General features: G+C 35.7%; 1 protein-coding gene across 1 annotated transcript in view; it reads right to left on the bottom strand.

Moving 5' to 3' along the window:
* LOC148953107 (fibroblast growth factor receptor 4-like) overlaps positions 1–21,870 on the bottom strand; it is a 140,973-nt gene that overhangs the window by 20,979 nt on the left and 98,124 nt on the right. The window contains 2 exon segments of the mRNA XM_089087869.1: positions 5,990–6,122; positions 9,109–9,244. Of these exon segments, the coding sequence (XP_088943995.1) occupies positions 5,990–6,122; positions 9,109–9,244 (269 nt within the window).

The following is a 21,870-nucleotide window of genomic DNA, read 5'->3' as shown; positions in this document are numbered from 1 at the left end:
AAGTTTCATCATAAATACGGAATAGAAAAGATTCGCATACATGCGTAAATAGAATAAAACCCGTTTTATGTCTTGAAATAATTCTCTTCAATATTGGTTTAAATGGATATGTTTAAAAAATGGGGAGGGGCAGGGAGAATGGAGCGGCCGAAGACACTTTTGAAGGCACTAAACCCATAAGAAAATTCTCAATCCTCCCTAATTCTATGTACAAAATAGGTCCAACGCGCGGAGGGTCAAAGCACTTTTTCGAGGGAGTCGGGTAAAAATCAAAAAAAATGTGCACTTAGCTCAAGAATTTATCACAATCCCAGAAAACTTTATAATTTAAGAAGCAAATCAGCACCCACAGAACAAGTTCTGATACGAAACTTTTTTTTTATGTGAGCAGAAGGTTCGACTTATAAATACGTAGGCATGTTTGGTTTAAACTTCTAGAGAAAGAATATGCTAGAGTCCTATCTAAAAGGGCCTTCTAAAAAAAGTGTGTTTATGAGCATGAACTTTAATCTTTTTTCTTTTTAAAGAGTCATTATAGCACGGACACACGTGGGAAGGGGGCCTCAGGGACCACCCCGCCTCCCTGAAGTCCTAAATTTTCTTGAATTTTTTTGCACTTTTTATTCAAATTGTCAAAAAAAAATTATTGTCCTTCCATTTTTTTTCTCTACCCTCGAAAAAAAAAATACTTGGGTACTCGCCTGGTTACCAGAAAATTATTTGTTATTTATTAAGTGTGGTAACTATTGCATATTCCACAATTTGCATACAAGTCTTTTAGCGTCTAATCTGAGAATATCCTCACTTAACAATCACAAATGCGAAGTTGGTCTACAAGTCAGACACAAATCTTTAAAGTAACCAAGGATAGTAAAAATGAAAAAGGGCGGTTTGATTGGTTAAGTGGAAATTTACACAACCATAAACATTTTAAACTTAAAAAAAAAGAATCGACGAAAAAGCCCTCTATATCCAGTCATACAGTTTTGGTAGCTATGGACGTCAAATAAAGAAAAATCTGGCGTAAAATGTGCAACAAACAAGCTAAAGACATGTGGCACTAAACAGCTTTAAAAAGGTGTCGCTTTCATTAATATGTAGTGTCTTTGGGAGTCAACGCAATGTTAATGTTTGAGTTTTTACGGACGAAAATTGTTGTCAAATTTAACCGATTAATTTTTCATTATTGTTTTTTTTTACGGTTGAACGTGGCAACACCGACGAAAATGTGGTACTGTCCTAAAGCATGATTTAGAATAAAATTGGAGAAGACTAAAAACTTTAAAACAACAAAAAGAAAAACCTTAGTAAATTTTGGGTTTCATGTATGAATAAATCTAAGGATTTGGATAAGGATATGGAGGGCAAATAGTATTTTGGATTTTGATATCTTTGGTATTTTAAAAACCCTTTAGCGAAGACCTATACTTTCATTAACTTCATGAAGGCCTTGAAGACTTTTTACCTGGAGGTCTTGAATACATCTTATTTACACTCGTGACAGTGATAATCCGTACAATATATATATATATATATATATATATATATATATATATATATATATATATATATATATATATATATATATATATATATATATATATATATATATATATATATATATATATATATATATATATATATATATATTCTTTGAGAAGTTCCGCATTATGTTACTAAGAAAAAGAAATTTATTCTTTACTAAACGTCTGCCATTTAAGATACTATAAGGTCCTTAGACTCTTCAGTTTCGCTGGAAAAAACATTAATTGATTGTACAAGCTCCCTTTCTACGTAAGAGCTCTTTTTTATTTGTAAGTAGACTTATACTGCTCAGCGAAATATTTTGTTCTGAGAAATCATTTTAAAAACAGTGGCGGTTCTAGCCTCTCTTACAACCGGGGCGAAATCTTGATTAGCATTAAAATCATTTTAATTCTTATATTTAATTCTTTGATTATGATTATTTAACTATTTTTTTGGTCGATATATTTTTATTTTATTAATTAATAATTTATTTCTTATTTTTCATTTATTAAATTCGCCCTCTATTTTATTTAAATAGAAATAAAACCTGAAAATTACAAAATAATTATAACCGTTAATTTAGATCATTAATTTAAAATTTTGTGCCCCTTAAATTTCTGTGCCCGGGGCAATTGCCCACTCTGTCACCCTAAAACAGCCTCTGTTTAAAAAAGAAAAGGAAATACGGTGCAATATTTTGAATATTCTAGATTTTTTACGCAGTAAAGGGATGTACAAGAAGAAATAACGAGGAGCTGAAATACTAGGCAGCCATGGCATGATACAGCCAAAAGGAGACTCGGTTTTTACACAGCCCTTTTTATCCCCCAGTGAAGCCGAGTTGAATTCACCAACAAATAAAAAAAATAGGCGGCACACATTTCACTACCCTGTATATCCACATCGCCTCTACTCAATTTCGCTGTATAGTTTTGGTTAAAGCTTCCATGCAGGTTGGAAAAATGTAATTAAGTGAAGTTTTTAAACTACTTTCAAGACACTCATTCGCAAAAAAGAAATTCCTAGTTTCATTAAGAGCACCCTATGGCCCCGTGGGGTGCTTTAAAGATGGGGTGCACAGTGAAAAGAATAACAGTACAAAATACCATGAGATAATTTAAAAATCCTTGAAGCTATTTGTTAGCTGCTGTTTTCATTTATAATATTTCAATGGAGTTTATTCCAATGGCTAGAACGCCTATTCTAGGTACCAGCACTTTAAATCAACAAAGCATTAGGATTGTCCAAACGATGAGTGCAAAGCAGCTATTTCAACCATTTTATTGATGATATATTGAACTTTACTAAATCTGAATAAATTACTCAAAATATATTGAGTTTAAATATTGCAAGTACAGTTCATCATTTCCCCGTAATCACGATTGAGCTTCTCATATTTAAAAGACCACCCATGTTCAAAAACAAGAGATGTGTTTGTATTACCCGGGTACTACATAAAAAACTGTCGGTATTTTATGGAAAACCAACATGGCTTTTAAATCTATTGGCTTTCAAATTAGGTAAAGAACAAGTAATTTTTTTTTGCATTGTAACGAGGAAAGTTAGAGATTTTTCTAGGGTGGGATGGGTAGCAACAGATTTTCTAGGAAGGGCCTTAGCCTCATTTATTACTACATCAAAAACTGTTATTAAGCATATTGCTACTAATACTACAAGCGGCTCATCGCAGTACCAAGCCGTCTGGTGCTGAAATAGCTGTGCGCACTCCTCCTCTTCAATCTGTTCATAAGCATCACTCTTTTAGGACACACTAGACAGTCCATCATTTTGATAAAAAGCTTCCCTCAATCAACTGATTAAAGCATGAATGACCATCTAGAAACCTGTTTGACGCTTGAGTCAAGCGTTAACGGTGATTGATAGAAAGTTTGAATGAATCAATCGGTTCCTAGATGGTCAATGATGCTTTAATCAGTTGATTGACGGAAGCTTTTGATCAAAATGATTGACCGTCTAGGGTGTCCTTTACTTCCTCCCATGAACTTCCAATTTTTTTCAATCTTTTCTTGTGACCTCTCCCAAGCCCTTTCGGAGACGAGCTGCTTTTTGTGTGGTCTCGTGGAAATGGTCACAAAACACTTTTTTAGCAATGTATCATCCTTCATTTGTAGCAGCTTAACTTTTATTACTTATAGAGCAAAAATTTAAGACCGATTCATATTTTTCGCCCAGCTTGTTGTTTGATATATTTGTACAGAACGTAAAAAATTGGAAAATTTAAAATGTTAAAATGGATGCTATAAGATTATATTTATATTTTTTTATAATATTTTTATTATATACTCTTCTATTTTATTTTATATTTACTTGATTAAATTTACTTTAATCATACAAAAAACCTATTTTGAAAATGTGGAAACGAACCATATTATTCGTGCGGCTTGTTGTTCGATGTTATTCCAACGAGTACCTAAAACTCTCCTTAGACAATACCCCTAGAAGACAAATATGTCTTCCTCAACCGTTCTAAGCGCCAAAAGTTCCAGAGCTATACTTGACCACTGTCATCACCGTGGCTTCCAATATTCTAACGTTAGTTTGAAGACTTATCTTCTTATTCTTCCAAACTTGTTTCAACTGACAGAAAATACCCCGTGGCTACGCTATTCCTCTTTTAACATCTTCACCGCATCCACTATTTTTACTAATAATGCTACCCAGGTAGGTAAAGTTACTAATTGATCGATTTTCTTGCTACCTAAAATCACCTCTTCGTCTTAATTTTATGACTAGTCCAAGCAACTTAGTCTTCTTAACATTTTTTTTTCAAATCTATTTTTGCATCCTCGACTGACAAAATCTAAAAAATTCATTCATTTCGCCAACATTTTCATCCATGAAACTTGAATAATCAGTATAATTTAGCTTTAGGAGACTTATGCCTTTCCATTCGATACTATGTTCTCATATAGCCTTTGCTGTGCTCTTTGGGACAAGTACATCGAGAAAATCCCTATAAACGGGTATAGAACACAGCCCTGCTAAACTCCTGATTCCACGCTGATTCTACTACTAATTAATTGAAAAAAACTACGTTTTCTAAAGAGTTTAAAGAGGCTGAGTCACAAGTTCGAACCTTAAAACGTACAGGGATTAGGAGGTGCAGTTGGGGGCTGCCGCCCCCAAACCCCCCGCTTTTGCAGCCTCTTTTGTTAAGGTTTTTTTAAGTCCTGTAGCCTGCAATCAGTTGGTCGTACCAAGTTCATCACATTATAGCTTGTTATCGGTTAGGGAAAAATCTCCAGTAAAAAATCCAGCAAACAGGCTCAGAACTGTTTCTAAACAAAGAGATGCAATAGTATGTTCTTACGGTAAAAAATTCAAGCAGACTTCGTTCGTGTTGCAAAGCATTTCTTTGCAAGGGAAAAAGCGGGGGTTGAGGTGGGCGGAAGACCCCCAAAATAAAAACCTGAACAAAAGAGACTGCAAAAGCGGGGGTGTTGGGGGGGGCCCCCCCCGCAGCTGTACCTCCTAATCCCTGTACGTTTTAAGGTTCGAACTTATGACTCAGCCTCTTTAACTCTTTAGAAAACGTAGTTTTTTTCAAATAATTTCTGCACGTTTTTTTGCCAACTGTGGCCTGTAGGCGTGGCTAACAAAAAAAAAAAAAAAAATTTGATGAACATTAAGTGGGTATATTTGGTTTTTGGAAAACAGGGAAGGAGTGATCGGATTGAGCTAAAATTTAGAGGATAAGCTCCAAAGCCCTAGGAAAGGTTATCCTCCAAATTTCAGCCCGATCGGACAACGTTAAAGGGGGCTGTGGTGGGAGGGTTGAAACTTCTGGCCCACTTTCCCCCATGAAGATAAAGTCGGAGGGGGGTGAAATTTTGCATGTTTCTTAGTTTGAGCTTAGGCTACAAAATGCGATCACTGCCGTCTCTCTGCGACCGCTAAGATCGGAAATCACTTAACATTGTGGTGGGTTGTGGTGGGTGTGCCTCTTTAAAGAGGCACAAGTGTGCCTCCCTGACTTCACTTCCTTTCCTTAACCGCAACAATAGTATTCTCATATATAGCACTAATTACTCTAATTATATTTGAAGAGAAAATGAATTAATGTGTTAAAAAAAACAAGAAAGAGCGGTGCTCAAATTGAGCCAGAAACAGAAACTTAATACATCTTACACTTTCTTCCGTGGCAGCTCCAACTCAAGTTTACAATTATTTATTACTTAAATTTTAACTAAAGTAGCGATATCCTATCGAAAAAAAGTGATATCATATTCAACAATAAATAATATCAAGAACACCCGAGCATCCTTGAAATTTCTCTTAATCGGATTCGGACAAGATCCACTACTCAGAAGTGCCTTGATTTTATAGTATCCATATTTGAACTAAAGGACAACACTTGAAGACCTTGTGAATACCTGACAAATCTGAGTAGTTCTTGCCCTTGCTGATCCCTGAAAGCCAAAAGGCTGAATATTACTCTTACCTCCTTTTATTCGAACACACGAAGCAAGCGAAGACCGTAAATAAAATGAATACGACCAACACGGCGATAGCAATTATAGAACCAATGACCATACTGCTGTGGCCTTGTACAACTGGTCCCACTTCAGGCCATTCTAAAAAAGAAATTTAAATTGATTCTTTTAGGAGATTATGGAGAAATTTCAATCATCGCGTTAACTAGTAAAAGATTCTTATGGGCTACTACGTATCACCTAGCCCAGAAAAGACCAGGAGTGGTCAGTGGCAAGCCATATTTGGCCACTTAAAGGCAGGGGCAAATGTAATTTGTTAGATCTATTGTAGGGCAGCAAAAACTAAAGTACAAAGTATAAAACTAAAACTTAAAAAGACTCTGGCAATACTACCTGTTTTTAAAAATGACGAAAGAGATATTCTAAACCCTGTCCCTTCTTCTGCAGGGACTGGGTGGGAGATCTTTCTCAAAGTGTCCTCATGGGAATAGATATCTGGGCATTCCTGCACTTACCATTCCCTATTGCCTGCGATGCTTGACTGAGTGAGGTTCTTCACCCGGACAACATCTGAGACATAACCCAATCATACACCACTTCAATAAATTCCACCTCAGCAACAAGAACCCTCTTCTGTAGGATATCCTAGATGGTAACTGCTTTTCCTACGTTCTTCAGCGGGATTTTTTTTTTACTTTGAAAAAGTGAAAAACTTCACCCGGACAACATCTGAGACATAACCCAATCATACACCACTTCAATAAAATCCACCTCAGCAACAAGAACCCTCTTCTGTAGGATATCCTAGATGGTAACTGCTTTTCCTACGTTCTTCAGCGGGATTTTTTGGACTTTGAAAAAGTAAAAAACTTCACCCGGACAACATCTGAGACATAACCCAATCATACACCACTTCAATAAAATCCACCTCTGCAACAAGAACCCTCTTCTGTAGGATATCCTAGATGGTAACTGATTTTCCTTCGTTCTTCAGCGGGATTTTTTGGACTTTGAAAAAGTAAAAACTTCACCCGGACAACATCTGAGACATAACCCCATCATACACCACTTCAATAAAGTCCACCTCAGCAACAAGAACCCTCTTCTGTAGGATATCCTAGATGGTAACTGCTTTTCCTACGTTCTTCAGCGGGCTTTCGTGGGCTTTGAAAAAGTGAAAAAACGGTGACTTCTAGGGGTTGTAGAATTTGGCTAGTATGAGGGGGATGGTGAGAAGGATAATTTTTTGCAATATCCTTGAAAATGTTCACAGGATTTTGGGAAATATATACCCAGTGAGCATCCAGGATCAGCAGCTTTTTTGTTCAGGAGAAGCTCATGAATGCATTACAAAATACTGAAAGTAATCACACAACAATTCTGCTCCAGGAACCAATTTATTGGATCTCCCACTTGAACATAAAGCTGATACTTCTTTCTGGGAAAGACATAATAAGGCGGTAAGAAATTTCCGCTTATAGCCGTTGTTGCAAAAATTGTAACTGGAGGACCACTTTTGTGAAATTACTTTATCAACAGCTATCCTACCATCTCCAAAAGGTCTTTAAGAGACCTATAACCTGAGATTTGGTAGGAAAAAGGAAATGGAAATTAACTCACATCAAAAAGTGGATCCGGGGATCCACCATGTTATATTCAATGGTAGTTAAGACTACCACTACAGTGGTAGCTACATCCAGTGTGGACCACTCTCCCTTACTATAAATATGATCTTTTTTCATTTGTTTTTTTTTATATTTTAAATTACCATAGAAATGTAAGAAAATATTAAAAGAAGAGAATGAAGAAAAGGGCGTAAAAAAACAGTAATTAAGTTAACAGTTTGAGGGGAAAAATTGCTCTTTAGAGGGGATTTAAGTCACATAAATAGAAGCAGAGCAAAAATCATATCATTCAGCGTCCTTTTTGATAAATAATTATTAAAATAAAGAAAAACATGGGCTACGTCGATTTACGTTGAACAAACCTTCATTTTCTTCTTCTTTTATATCGAATGTTTCACTAGTTTTGCATTATTTCCTTTCCTTTTTTTTGTCTTGTTTTTCATTATATAGTTTATTTCGTAACAAATTTTTGCGCTCCTTTTTTATGGGTTGTTAATTTTATGGTCTATTTCAGTGTCTCAAAAGAACTTTCCGTTAGAGAAATAAAAAATTCGATGGAATATTACGACTTTTTCAAATCCTTCAAGACTTGTGCCATTAAGAACTGCCACAATATACAAGCACCTTCTATCCCATTAAACAGTTACATCACGGGGTAACGTAGGACTATCTGTGAACATTAGAAAAAGAGACATGGGTCTATTTTCAGATTTTTTTTTTTTTTGAATTATGGTTCACCTTAAAGGGTTTTTGAGTATATTCCTCATTCCTGATTTTTTAGAAAAACTAGAAGTCCATTTACTGTCACCCTCTTATGAGAGAACAATCCCAAAGCCAATTTCCTTTAAAGAGTATAGAAGTATCAGAGTAAAACAGCTATCACTAGATAAAGTAGATACACAATGCGCTTACTGAAACACTAGTATGTTAAAACACAAAAAAGACTGCTCGCCAATCAGCACTAAACTTTAAAACCACATAGAACAAAACTGCGTCGATATCAGCTGCATGGGGTGGAGGGCAGAGAAATAGAAGACATGAAAATTGAGCAGCAAATTATATAAAAAGATTTCCTAACAACAATTTACATACAAAAATCAATTTGATTCACCAAAAACCAATTGGTTGACGTGGGGTGAATCAGGTAAAAAAAAAAATTACACATAACATCATTTAAATTCACTTTAATAAGATTAAAAGAAAGAAAAATATATAAAATACACAAAATAATAATAATAATACTACGGAGCAGCAACTAGGCCTACATAGGCTACCATGTCCATACCATGGGGCCATACTCAGCAACCAACAAACAATTACAACTTTATTTAAATCGAATTTACTGACTTAATTAATAATTTTTCTTTCAATTTTCCTTTAAAATCACTAAAATTTTCTATCTTCTTCATTTCATTTCCCAAATTATTCTATATTTTTGTACCCTTCGTAATAAAAGAAAACGTCAAAAAAAGCTAAAGGTCGTAATTTAAAATTACTCTTACCTTCAATAACGTTAAGATATGCTGCCTTTGTAGAAGAACCCAACGTGTTGCCAGCAATGCAAGTATACCACCCAGCATCCTCTAGCGTAGCGTTCCTTATTACGAGCTCATCGTGACCTGTTTCGCTTGTTTCACTCTGCAATTTTTTTTAATATTTTACTAACCATACGCAGGCATATTTACTCTGGGTTTAGACAAATGTTCATACAGGGACAATTTTTGCTTACTACGGTCATTTAGTCGCCGACTTTCAGGCAGGGCCGTCACGTATGGGGGAGGTGGGACGCCCCCCCCCCCCTATGTGTTTGGTCACTCGGTAAAAACAAGAATTGGAATCGGTTGGTAAATGCAGCGGTTTTACCGACTCATGCAGTGATTTTACGTATTGTATTCGAAACGGACATTATGCCAATTATATTGACAAAAAACAGTCGGTAAAATGGCCAGCCAGTCGGTAAAATCTCTTGCTCCCCCCCCCCCAAACATTTTGGCCAGTAACGACACTGCTTTCAGGGACACTTTGTATTATACCAAGCACACTCAAATTAGCTCTCTTAGATGTGCGAAAACCGGTTTTATCTGTCTGAATTTAGAGACAATTAGCTTACGCTCAGTTGAAAAACTACGATGTAGGTATATTTTAATTCAATATTTAATGTACAGAGTTGGTATTTTGGTTAAATTAGATTGTTTTAGGCATTTAATAAGATGCGTTCTGGGTGGCCCTGACTTCACTTCTCGAGTGTGTTTGGTATAATACAGAAGCACCCTTTCAGGAATTTTAGTTTTCTATCAAGCAATTTTTCGGATTGATAAATTTCTTAGGGCAACTAGGCAATTTTTTTTTTCTATATAGGAGCAATAGCCATGTTTTAATTTCTTTTTTCTCAAGCAATAAAAAATGGCAATAGAAGAGACAATCCAATCGATGTTATCATAGCGACAATTGTTTATTGATGCAACGCACGAATATTACTTTTTGCAGTAATTTTGTTGTGTTAACACAAAATTATGTTATACAATTCTGAGTAAGGCTGTTCACTTGATTTTAGTTTCAAGAAGCGTAAAATGATAACTACATCTGAGGTCTCCATATCAGGCACTACCATCAAAGAGAGGCTATCAGATTATCTTGGAGTTTTTATAATCTTTTTAAGCACTTTTTTTTAGTGAGACCTGAATCAGAACTTGTCACAGACCTAATAATGCTTTCATGGTTTAACTAGAAATTTCAAATGGACGATCTAAACTATGAAAAAGAAACCTGCTAAAACTAATTAATCACTTCTGCCTGTTGGCCTATTTTCATAGCCATATTGAATATCTGAGTTAACCAGATATCAAGGCCGTACCAAGGGGGAGGGGTTAGGGGGGTTTGTACCCCCCTCGAAATGTTTTTCTGACACGTAAAAACGTAACAAAAATGGATATAAACAAATTTCTTGTGCGTTTTTGAGCTTTTTGTGTAAAACCACCCCCGAAAAAAATTCTTTGAGTAACCCCCCCCCCCAAAAAAAAAAAAAAATCCTGGGCACGGCCTTGCCAGATATATGATTCAATATATGGTTCACCTGGCTAGTTGAGCTAACCAGGGTTACCGATAAAACGATAGTGACACATCAAACTTTTATGACAGGGCCAGTATAGAAAATCCCGACATTCGGCCGGGCCCAAGAATATTGAAATTCTTATGACCTATTTGAAAAGGCTCACAACTCGGAGATACCAAAACTAATAGAAGGACTGCCTCCCCCCCCCCACCAACCGTCTAAACAACTTGAGTGTCATTCGCACATTTCTTAATACGATATGTATCTTGGAAGTGTTGTTTTTATTTGTCAAAACATCAAAGACAGAAAACAATTCTTTCGTGCAATAATTTGCAATGTGTTTTTCAACAGGGCCTGCAAATCATCAGGTGGAGAGGGAGGGAGATTTTGATTCATATGAATCGAAAATATGTTTAATTGTTAGTCTTCTAAAGTCTTGAAACGATACTTGCACCCATCCTTCGGGGGGAATAATATTTTTTTCTCTTTTTTCTTGTATGCTGGGGTCCTGTTAATCCACAGACTTCAGCCAGTCGGAAAAAACTTGGCCCTTTTTGGGCCCCATGTTCATACCCCCAAATTGAATAAACTTTTACGCATCAGGATCCCCTTGGCCCAGGGAAATACTGTTTTGAGATCCAAACCGTTAAGAAAAAATTATTATTGCCCCTTTTAGCCTCTATGTCGGGCCCCGATGTGAGTGGAACTAATATTTTATTTCCCGTTTCTTTTTTTTGCCGGGGTTCCAAAAAATCAGAAAGTAAAACGGGGAATGCGGGGGGGGGGGGGGCTTATTAACCTCCAATCATTTTCGTCTCTTAAAACGGTCTTTGAACTTTCAATTTGCGATCCAGTGAACTCCCTCCAAAGTTTTTACGAATCCCTTCCAAACAAAGTGGTTGGAAGAAAAGAAAGAAAGAAATAATACAAGGCAGGCATCCGCTTTTTTTTAAAGACAACGCAAGAGTGTTGCCTCTATGATTAAGTTACACTAAAAATGATATATTCACTCCCATTTAAAAAGAAAGGCCTGTAGGAAAAACAACCAAAATTGAAACCCTGAAATAATTATTTCGAATTTAGAATACAATATATCATAATTCTAGACAGTTGTGAACACAAAAGAAGCTGTTCTTTGGTAATTTGCTTTTATGAGACACAACAAGAGTGCATGAGCGCCAAGAAATGCTAAAAAGTGTAAAAGAGAGATTATGAGTTTATGATTCCCAAAGTTAGACTCCTGCAAGAAAAGGCGGAAAAATTGTCAGACGGAAGTCTTTAAAATCCTTAGGATTTTGAATTTCGAGAAGGTGGTCTCCGAAGAAAGACAAATGAGGCAACAAAAATTCCCCAAAAAACCTCAGAGGGTACAAAAACAAACATTATTTGAACGTCATGTACACGTGAATAGGAGCTCAGGAGTCAACTCCTTGACGGGTGAAGAAAGAGTCATTTAATATTCCTTTCCTACACCAGAGAGAGAGGTTTAAAAGATAAAATATGATAAGTTTTTAAGCCACCATATGTCACTTTTTTCAGGGGAAATTTCGTTGTCTTCTCTGTGTGTACACAGGAAGAAACGTGAGTAACATCAAATCCATACGTACGGAAACCCAAGCACAAAAAACATATTCTTTCAAATCCTGAAAACAACGCTGTTCACGTGCGAAGCATTTATTTTCTAAGGCGTCACAGTACTATTTGCAGTTTATTTTTTCCTTTGGCTTTGTTTCAGTGATTGTAATATTTTTCTTTATTTATCATTTACTTCTTTTTTTTTTATTCGAAAGATGCGTAATCAGCTTTAGAATCTAAGTTGATTCATTTAGTGCCCAAGCACATACAAAAAGAAGCAGCAAAAGGCCACCATTCATTGTTATTAACTATAAATAACCCCAACAAACGAGCATGCTTAATTTCGAGTAAAAATTTTCAGATAGCTATCGTATAATAATAACCTATCTCATCGCTCAAAAGGCGGGGTTTTCGACACATGATAAATGGATAGGAATTAATAAATGACACGAAGAAGAATATTTCTAATCACGAAATATAATACGAGCTCTCGAATGTGTTTCTCATTGGAAAAAAATCCAAAATCTGTGTAATTATTTCTAGATTTCCGACGAAGGGCGAGATAATTGGAACCTATTCAGAGAATTGAGTTAGATTAGAGAGCCATATAGATGGCCAACTAATACAGCTTACTACTCATAGACTTGATTCGCTTATAGAGGTTGGAAACGGGTTTGTTTCTCATTTCAAAATATGTTTCTTTGGTACTTGCATGTTATAGCGCCTATGTATATAGAAGCTAAGTAGAACCGGTTTCTTCGTTAGTATCTTTCCGCTTAGCGTGAGAAAAACAAAGAAAAATGACAGAATAGCCTCTCCCCCTTAAATAAATTCCAACATACATGTTTGTCTTGATATATTTCCCACTTAAAAATAAATATCAAGGTCAGCACACTTTCCTCTGCTGAAAGCACTGGTGTTTGAAAACTCAAGAGAAATAAGCCAGTCTGACCACCACTAATATGTATCAGCCAAGGGACAAGGACATAGATAAACACCAAGTTCAGCTGATGCTTCAATGGAATTTTTGATGTGATGTGACACAAATGGGTGTCACATAAGGAAAGCCGGTCAGGAAATTTTTTTTTACCACTTTGTTCCCCTTTCCACGACGACAGGAAACGAAAGCAAGGCCGAAGAACAAGACTGGGTGGCGAATATGGCTCTTATAGAAACTTTGGTGCAAGGTTGGCACCCATCCAGTAATTTATACCACATTGGGCTTCAACACCCCTCTCGGAATTTCAGTCAACTGGCGTCAAAACACTTGGGTTCTATTAGAAATAGACAATGTCGCCTAGTATTTTTTTGTTAAGAATCAAATAACCAAACATCGAGAAAATCAACATTACCAATCTTAGAAATGTTAGTTTCTTATTTAGTGAGAAGGGGTACAATTGGCAAATTTATCTCACAGGAGTTTATTTACCTAAACTAATATAAATAAACAATGGTTCCTAATTATGAGAATTTTTTATCTCAAAATTTGAAATTTTGAGAGAGAACAATAAGTTTTTCAAAGGTACCGAGAGGTGGGAGCCCTAAACTAACCTCAAAATGATAAATTGGGTGAAGCTCTGAATTATTTGCACATAAACATTCACCGTGTAGTATTGGGTTTCTACAACTTGAATCCTTTTTCTTTACCCCCTCAGCCCTTCGTGAAGATCCAAAATTTGGGACCTGAAGATCCCAATCCACCAACATAAAATTCTGGTTGCCTATTTCTAATAATCGGTTGCAGATCCCCTGTAGATGGCCAAAACTAGATAATTACTAAAGTTATCTTCTAGCTTTCGTATCCTATGCAACAAGAGCTCTGAATAATTCCTTCTTGGTGTACCGCATTGGTGTAGATTCTATCAGATGAAGCTATTCCTTTCCAGGAAAAAATGGGGTCTTATTGATTTGTTTGTTGTTGTTTTTTTTTTTTTTTTTGTTCCTATGAATGTATGATGAATAAGGAAGCTGCTAAGTCTTGTTTAGGTTGAGAAGGTATTAATAATAGAATGCTAGTCGCTCATTTTATAACTAAAAACTGCAGGGTTATTAGTCATAGTATTATATACCACTGTAGAGCGGACTGACGGAGATAGTGGTGACTCCGAAGAATTTTACTTACAGCTACAGGAACAAATAGATAGGGTCCCACCTAGAAATATGGATAGATGGTATCCTAGTCTAGGTAAATTTGGTGTAGGAAAAGAAAACAACAATGGCAACAGGCTGCTGCAATTTTGCAGGTATAACAACCTAGTTATAATTAATACAGTATTTTGTCATAAAATAGCCCATAAGTTAACATGGTATTCACAGGATGGTAAGACAGCCAACCTTATTATTTTATTGTAAACCGAAGACTGGCAGGATCAATACAAGATGCTAGGGAGTGCTGTCATTGAAGATCACCATACAGTAGTGTCTAGGGTTAATTTAAAGCTGAAATTTAGGAAAGATAACTACCTTCCGGGAAGCTATGACATTGGTAGACTTTGGGGTGAAAATGTGAGAATAGATTTCCAGAAACAGTTGAATACTTCACTGGAGAACTTAAAATTTGACAATGTAGAAGATGGATGGAATGCTTTTAGGAAAAGAGTTTGTGAGCTCGCTGATGGTGTCTTAGGGAAGAAAGTTAGAAAAGCAGCTAGGAATATCAGTGAAAATGCTTTATATTTAATAGAGGAGGAGGGGCTTGTACAAGAATTATCTGAGTAATGGATTATATGAAAACAAGAGTAATGTGAAGAAATTGGAGCAAGCATTAAAATATGAACTAAGGGGGTGTGAAGTGAAGGCCCTGGATACACGGAAGATCTGGAAGATAAAGATAGACGGCATAACAGTAAAATATTGTTCTGGCCTGTTAACAAATTGAGAAGGAGTAGTCTATCTGGACATGTCCCAGTTAAAGATAGGAACAAGGCCACAATTAGTGATGAGGAAAGAGTCAAAGAGAGATGGGCAGAACATTTGGAAAATGTACTAAACCGTGATGGAGTTCCCAAAAAATATAGAGGAGAATGAAAATGTTTGTGACACCTTGGATGTGAAGGAAGATATATTTTGTAAGGTAGAATTAGTAACAGTACTAAAATGATTAAAAAATAATAGGGCCACAGGTGCTGATAGTGCGGTAAATGAGTTTCTTAAATGTGGTGGTTATGATTTCAGAAATAAGTTACTGATAAGTATGACTATGATTTTTGAAAAAAGGGAAGTACCTACCGATTTTAGGAAAACCCTAACTAAACTCCTGTATAAGAAAGGTGACAAGAGTAAGCGTGATAGTTATAGAGGCATTTGCATGGATTCTGAAGGTAGAAGATTATTTAGTATGATGATACTTTTTAGACTTGGAGATGCTTTAAACAAAGTTTTAAGAGAAGAACAGTGCAGTTCTAGGAAGGGTAGAGGATGTATTGATCAAATTTTCTCTCTTAGATTAGTAATTGAGAAGTGCCTGAGTAATCAAACACCTTTAGTCCTCAGTTTTATGTATTATCAGTAAGCGTTTGGGTCAGCTCATCGAAAATTTTTAGCAAAGGTTTTATCCTTGTATGGTATACCGTACAAATACATTAAAGTGATTAATGCCGTGTACGAGAATAACACTGCGGTTAAGGTAGGAAATGAGGTTAGTAACTGGTGTCGTATTAAATCAGGTCTTGAGCAGGGTTGCGTTCTATCCCCATTCATATGGATTATTTCAATGGACTTTTTCTTAAGGAGCACAGCAAAGGCAATGGGAGAGCACGGAATCAAATTGGGAAGTAAAATTTCATGGACTTTGATTATCCTGATGATTTAAGCATCTTAGATGAAAGTGTAGGCAAAATGAATGAACTTTTAGAGATTTTGCGAGTTCAGGGTGCAAGAATAGGTTTAAAATTAATGTTAAGAAGACTAAGTCGCTAAGGCTAGGAATAAGTGAAGACGAAAAGGTAAGGTTGGATAACGAAAAGATCGATCAAGCGGACAGCTTCACTTAGCTAAATAGCATTATTAGTAAATACGGTGGGTGCAGTGAAGATGTTAAAATTAGAATAGCCAAGGCCCGAGGTGTTTGTTCACAGTTGAAAAAGAGTTTGGAAGAATAGGAAGATAAGACCGCGAACCATGATTAGAATATTTGAAGCTGCGGTGATGACAGTGGTCAAGTATAGTCTTGAAGCATGAACGCTCCGAAAACCGCAGGAAGATTTGCTAGATGTTTTCCAGAGAGTGATGGTCTAGGGATTGTTTTGGGTAACCGACTGACTGACCGTATCAACAGTCTTTACGAAAGTATGTGGTTCAATCCTGCTTTTTAGGAGTATAATGAAAAAAAGGTTGAGATGGCTAGGGCCCGTTCTGCGGATGAAGAATGACAGATTGCCGAAGATCGTCCTTTTTGACCAACCGTCTACCGTTTAGGGCTAAGCGAAAAGCAGGCCGTCCTTAGTTGGGGTGGCAGGATGTCGTAAGGAAAGATTTAAGGAAAATGAAAACATCCTGGGAGGGTGTAAAGAGGGAGGCTTTGAACAGATTGGGATGGAGGAGGAGCGTGCGTAACTGTGTTGGCGTCAGACAGCTTGGTGCTGCAGTGGGTTTTTAGGAGTAGCACTAGTAGTACTATATATATATATATACATATATAATATACATATATATGCATATATAATATATATATATATATATGCATATATATATATATATATATATATATATATATATATATATATATATATATATATATATATATATATATATATATATATATATATATATATTAAAATCCTTTTTCTGTTATAATCGGCTGGTGTTTGCTCCATACTAGGTTGTAGCTACTGAAACCATACAGAAATGCAGATCCGATTTCAAAACATGATATTTAGTTAAGAAACTGAAAATATTAGGCTCAACAAAGTTTTAAACATCCAAACCCAGGGTAAAATTTGAACCATTCGGAATCGAGTAATTATAAATCTTTTAAATCAAAAGGTTCTCTTTTTTGTTCCTCGCAGACCCCTTTTTAGAATAACAATTGCCATGCAAATCATTTTATTGAACTGAAGCGCGTAAGGTGTCATTCATTTTTTTTTTTTTTAAGAAAATGCAACAACTATAATTTTCTGCCATTAATAGTTCTTGTACGGTTGCGATCAATTACGTTTTTATCGAGAAGAGGAATGTATATAAGCATCGAGTTGCATTCGGTTTAATAAGTACACTATCACTGCAATATAATAACTGAAATTATATCAACTATACACAGAGACATACAAATCAAAAATAATTATCACCGGTATACATAGATTTAAAAGCATGGGGTCAGGAATTACCGGTTTATTACAGCGCTCAAAGAATTCGGCAAAATAACATATGAACATGAAATTCAGTTGAAATTAAGCCGAATAGCATCGTGTCTGAACTGATCATGACACTTAAGTTTTGTACCATCGATGGGTAACAAAAAGAAAATAACGATAATCATTTATATGACTGATTCTACTTTCTTTACTACAAAATTAGTACACAGGCTAATGTACATGTTGATTATTGCATTTTTAGAGAGGAGGGAGGAGGAGAAATACATACCGTCATGCCCAAGACTAAGGCTTCGCCTGACATGTTTTTTTTACTTACGTGTTATAGCAACCATGCTGTTGTTCTTGATCTGAGTAAAACTGGTTTCTCTGACTGCATTTGGATATAATTAGATTAGTCTCAGTAAGATAAACTAGCCTACTATGTAGGTATCTTTTAATTAAATATTTTAATTAGATATTTCATATATAGAGTTGATTAGGTTAGGTATTTAATATAATACGTTCTGGACGGCCTGCTTTCAATAACTTTTTGTTGTAGTGTCCATAATTTTGTTTCTAAAGTTTTATATTTTCATCATATTTTGGTACATTTCATTAGGATTAACCTAACTTCACTTCTTGGGTGTGGTCGCTATAACACATGAGTACCCTTTTTTCTAAAAAAAAACAACAACAAACTAGTAAACAAAATTGAGAAAAGATTCGTATTTGCACAGGTATATAGGGAGGTTGGGGGGGGGGAGGGAGAGAAATTGGATTTTGGAAATTTCGAAAAGTAGGCGTTATTTAGCTACAAAAATATTGGAAGGTTCGTCCAGGTAGGTAAGATGCATCGTGAAAATTATCTTGAATAATCAGTTCTAGCGGTTTGTCCGGTTGTGTTTGGGTTTTGATGTTGCATTTTTTGCTTGTTGTTGTGTTTCGCCATGCCCAATAGGGCTTTCGTGTGAATAGATCTATCTATCTATCTATCCATCTACCCCTTAGAGAAATCAGGGTAGATCCATCATTATTGAAAGAAAATATATGTCAGGATCTTTAGCTCGAAGACTACCAAAAATAACTTAATATAAGGCCCGTATTTTAGCACTAAGATCTTACATCTAAGATCTTGCATCTTTCTGCAAAGATTATCGTTTTTTAACTCATCTTTGTTCTAAGATCTTACAGCTCACTGAAATTAGCAAAAAGTGTGAAGGACGCCATTTTTCTGCCGTATAGAACAATGATGAGAGAACTTTGATGATATACTCAAGACCGCTGATCAAAGCAGAATGATGAAAGATGTTTGCATAAAAACGACAAAAGATTGAAGATATTGGTTCAAAGATTTCACTTTTAAGCGTTTTCTGACAAAAGATGTAAGATCTTACCACATTGATGAGTGATAAAACGGCCCTATCCTATGAGCCAAAATAAAGCCTCGGCATTCCGCTATAAACTATAATTAAAAGGGATCCTGTTGTACTGAAACTCTTGAACAAACAACTATCTCCCCAAAACAAACCTTATTTTTGCACCCCAGTGAAATTAATTAAACGTGAGATGCAGACTCATGTTCTGGGAAGAACAATATATGAACAGCTCAGTTGCCACAATTATTAATTTAAGATAAAAAGGATCACAGAGAAGTGGTAAAGAATATATACTGCTTATTTTTATTATAACTTGGGCCTACCAATCTTCTAGTGGGGTATTCGTCCACAACTGTTCATGCCAACAATAACGTCAAACTTAAAGCGTAGAAACTGACATTATCACGGTTTTTTTTGACAATTTTGTGACAAACGGCAAAACCGTTTTCCAAGCAGTTCTCAAAGAGAGGACCAAAGAGAGGACAATTGCTTGAAGTCACTGACGTTTTGATTATTTTTTTTTAAGAAAGCCTGAAGCTCCCCAAATCCCTCTTTGTTCCTTCCCAAGAATTAAAAAACAGAGTTTTTCATGCACAAGTAAACAGCGAAGTTGAAACTTAAGACAAACAGAAATTATTCTCTCGCAGATTACAAGATATATCTACAAAATTACTGAACTGACTCGTAATATTTTCCGATATATGTAGAATTTTAAAAACTAGGGCTTTACTGAAAACACAAAATAACCCCCCCCCCCAAAAAAAAAAACAACAACAAAAAACAAACAAAAAAACAGGATGTTCCATTAGGAGCAAAACTGAAAAAGTTCAATATATTGAAGTTTCTTCAAAGTCAAACTTTGAAGTTCCAGGTCTACACTGCCCTGCTGATCTGAGAATAGGTTAGCAAACGGTCTTTGGCAATTATCTTAAAAGTGTAAAAAAAGAGACGAACTTCAGACGCGGCTGCGACAATATGATTAAGTACGTTCCACCAATATGATTAATTGCTTCGATTAAGCAAGCTTAATCTCACACGGCATAAATTCTTCGGAAGAGTGGGAAAAGTTAAAAATACACTCCAGGTTTTCGTTCACTATATTCTAACGTACAGGTGTTAAGGCGAGAAAGCGTTTTTCAGTAATCTGAGATAGGCTACAACAGACACAGTTTTGATACAGAAACTTCGGCTTTTCAATTTTTAATGCATATGGAAAATGGAGATACAGATTATTAAAGAAAGAAAGAGGCTATTAACGAAAATTCGGATGTCAGACGTTGAGCGAAAGGCTCACGCATCCAGCTTTTAAAACACAAATCTATGTGGTTTTTTTTTTTTTTTTTTTTTTTTTTTTTTTTTTTAGGTAGTCTAGTCTTCAACGATACGGTATAACAGTGTTTTCAACATCCAGTTGTATTTATGACTATGAAAGAAGAAAAAATATGTAGTTTTTTCACCTTTTAGGCTGATTTGGGATTCAACCTTTTTTAGTTTTATTTTATAAATACCCATATAGAAGCTCAAACCAACCCAGACTGCATAATTAAAACTAAATACATGATAAGTTTTCGTCCATGGTTATAAGCAATACAACAGAGGAACACAAGGTAAATCAAAACTAGAATGCATGGGGAAAACAACAATCTCTATTACAAAACCCAAATGAGTTGGGGCCCTGCTTTGGAGCTAACATTAAAAGCGTGTAATAAAATAGTAAGTCACAAGAATATACTCCTGATTTCTATAGTGATCAAAGAAGTTGTGCAAACTAAAGAATAAGAAACATGTGTTAGGCTAGTCTCTGAAGAAAAAAAAAATCAACAACATCTAACGTTTTCTAGTAAAACATTTGAGCTCTTCTGTTTGTTTGTGATCTTACTACTGTTTCAAATTCAAGTATGTTCTTATATGTGGGGACAACTGTAGATGTGGGAAACATTATGAAAAAGCGGTATTCATTTTTAAGTGCAACGTTAATAAACCAAATATTGGATTCTCTTTTCGTTTTTGTCAGAAAAAAAAGGCCAAGCTTAATATTAGTAGCAAAACCAATCATTAATTATTCTTACTTTTCGTTCAAACCTTCAAATTTTATTTAATTTTTTCATAATAGTCCAGGACTTTTAGCTCAAAAAAGTGTCGAACCTGGACAAAATTGCAATATAAACGAAAATATGGTACCAAAATGATCAGGAAAAAATTCTGTACAACATACTAAAAGTCCCCATAAATCCGAGTGTGGCGAGTACCCGAAAAACAGGGGAAAAGGGGGAAATGCGGGGGAAAATGGGAAAAATGCCGAACATGCCCAAAAAATAGTTTAAAGTGAGTTTTCTGAGGTTTTCAAATACGCTGATTACGAAATTGACATCTAAAATTCAGTATAGAAAAAGAGTACTACGGAAAACGGGGGAACAGGGGAAAGAGGGGAGAAAAGAGAAGAATACTGGGTTGGGGTAGAAAGCGGTTTGAAAGATATTTTCTGGGGTATTCCTATCTGGTGATTACGAAATTGAGAACTAAAATGATATAAAAAAATTGATTAACATAAAACGCGGAACTGGGGGGGAAGGGAGAGGAAAAAGGGAAATATACCGGGTAGGGGTAGAATACATGTGGAATTTTTTAAAATTGTTAATAAAGGAGATCTTTAGTGGTTCGGCTACCCAATAGTTTCGGAAAAGGCAAAAAAAAAAAAAACTTGAGAATGAAATACGGAAAGATACTGAAATACATTATTCCGTATTCCTCGCCGTTATCAACAAGCGCTTGGGTTCGTCAACATATTCCTGTTCTAATTCGACATTCATTGAGAGAAGCAAGGTAGACTAGTCACCGCGGAGTTCTGAGTTTTTCCTACATCGGGGAAAAACTCAGAGCCAAAGGATTTGAAGTCGTCCATGCGAAGGACGATGCTGACTATCTAATCGTGAAGACTGCCGTAACGAAAGCAGAAAACTCTGAAACAAT

Source organism: Artemia sp. Qi Xiang Cuo, chromosome 4 (assembly GCF_049724085.1).
Source record: "Artemia sp. Qi Xiang Cuo chromosome 4, ASM4972408v1, whole genome shotgun sequence".
NCBI lineage: Eukaryota > Metazoa > Arthropoda > Branchiopoda > Anostraca > Artemiidae > Artemia > Artemia sp. Qi Xiang Cuo.
Note: the sequence above shows the minus strand (reverse complement) of the source record. Positions and strands in the feature narration are given on the sequence as shown.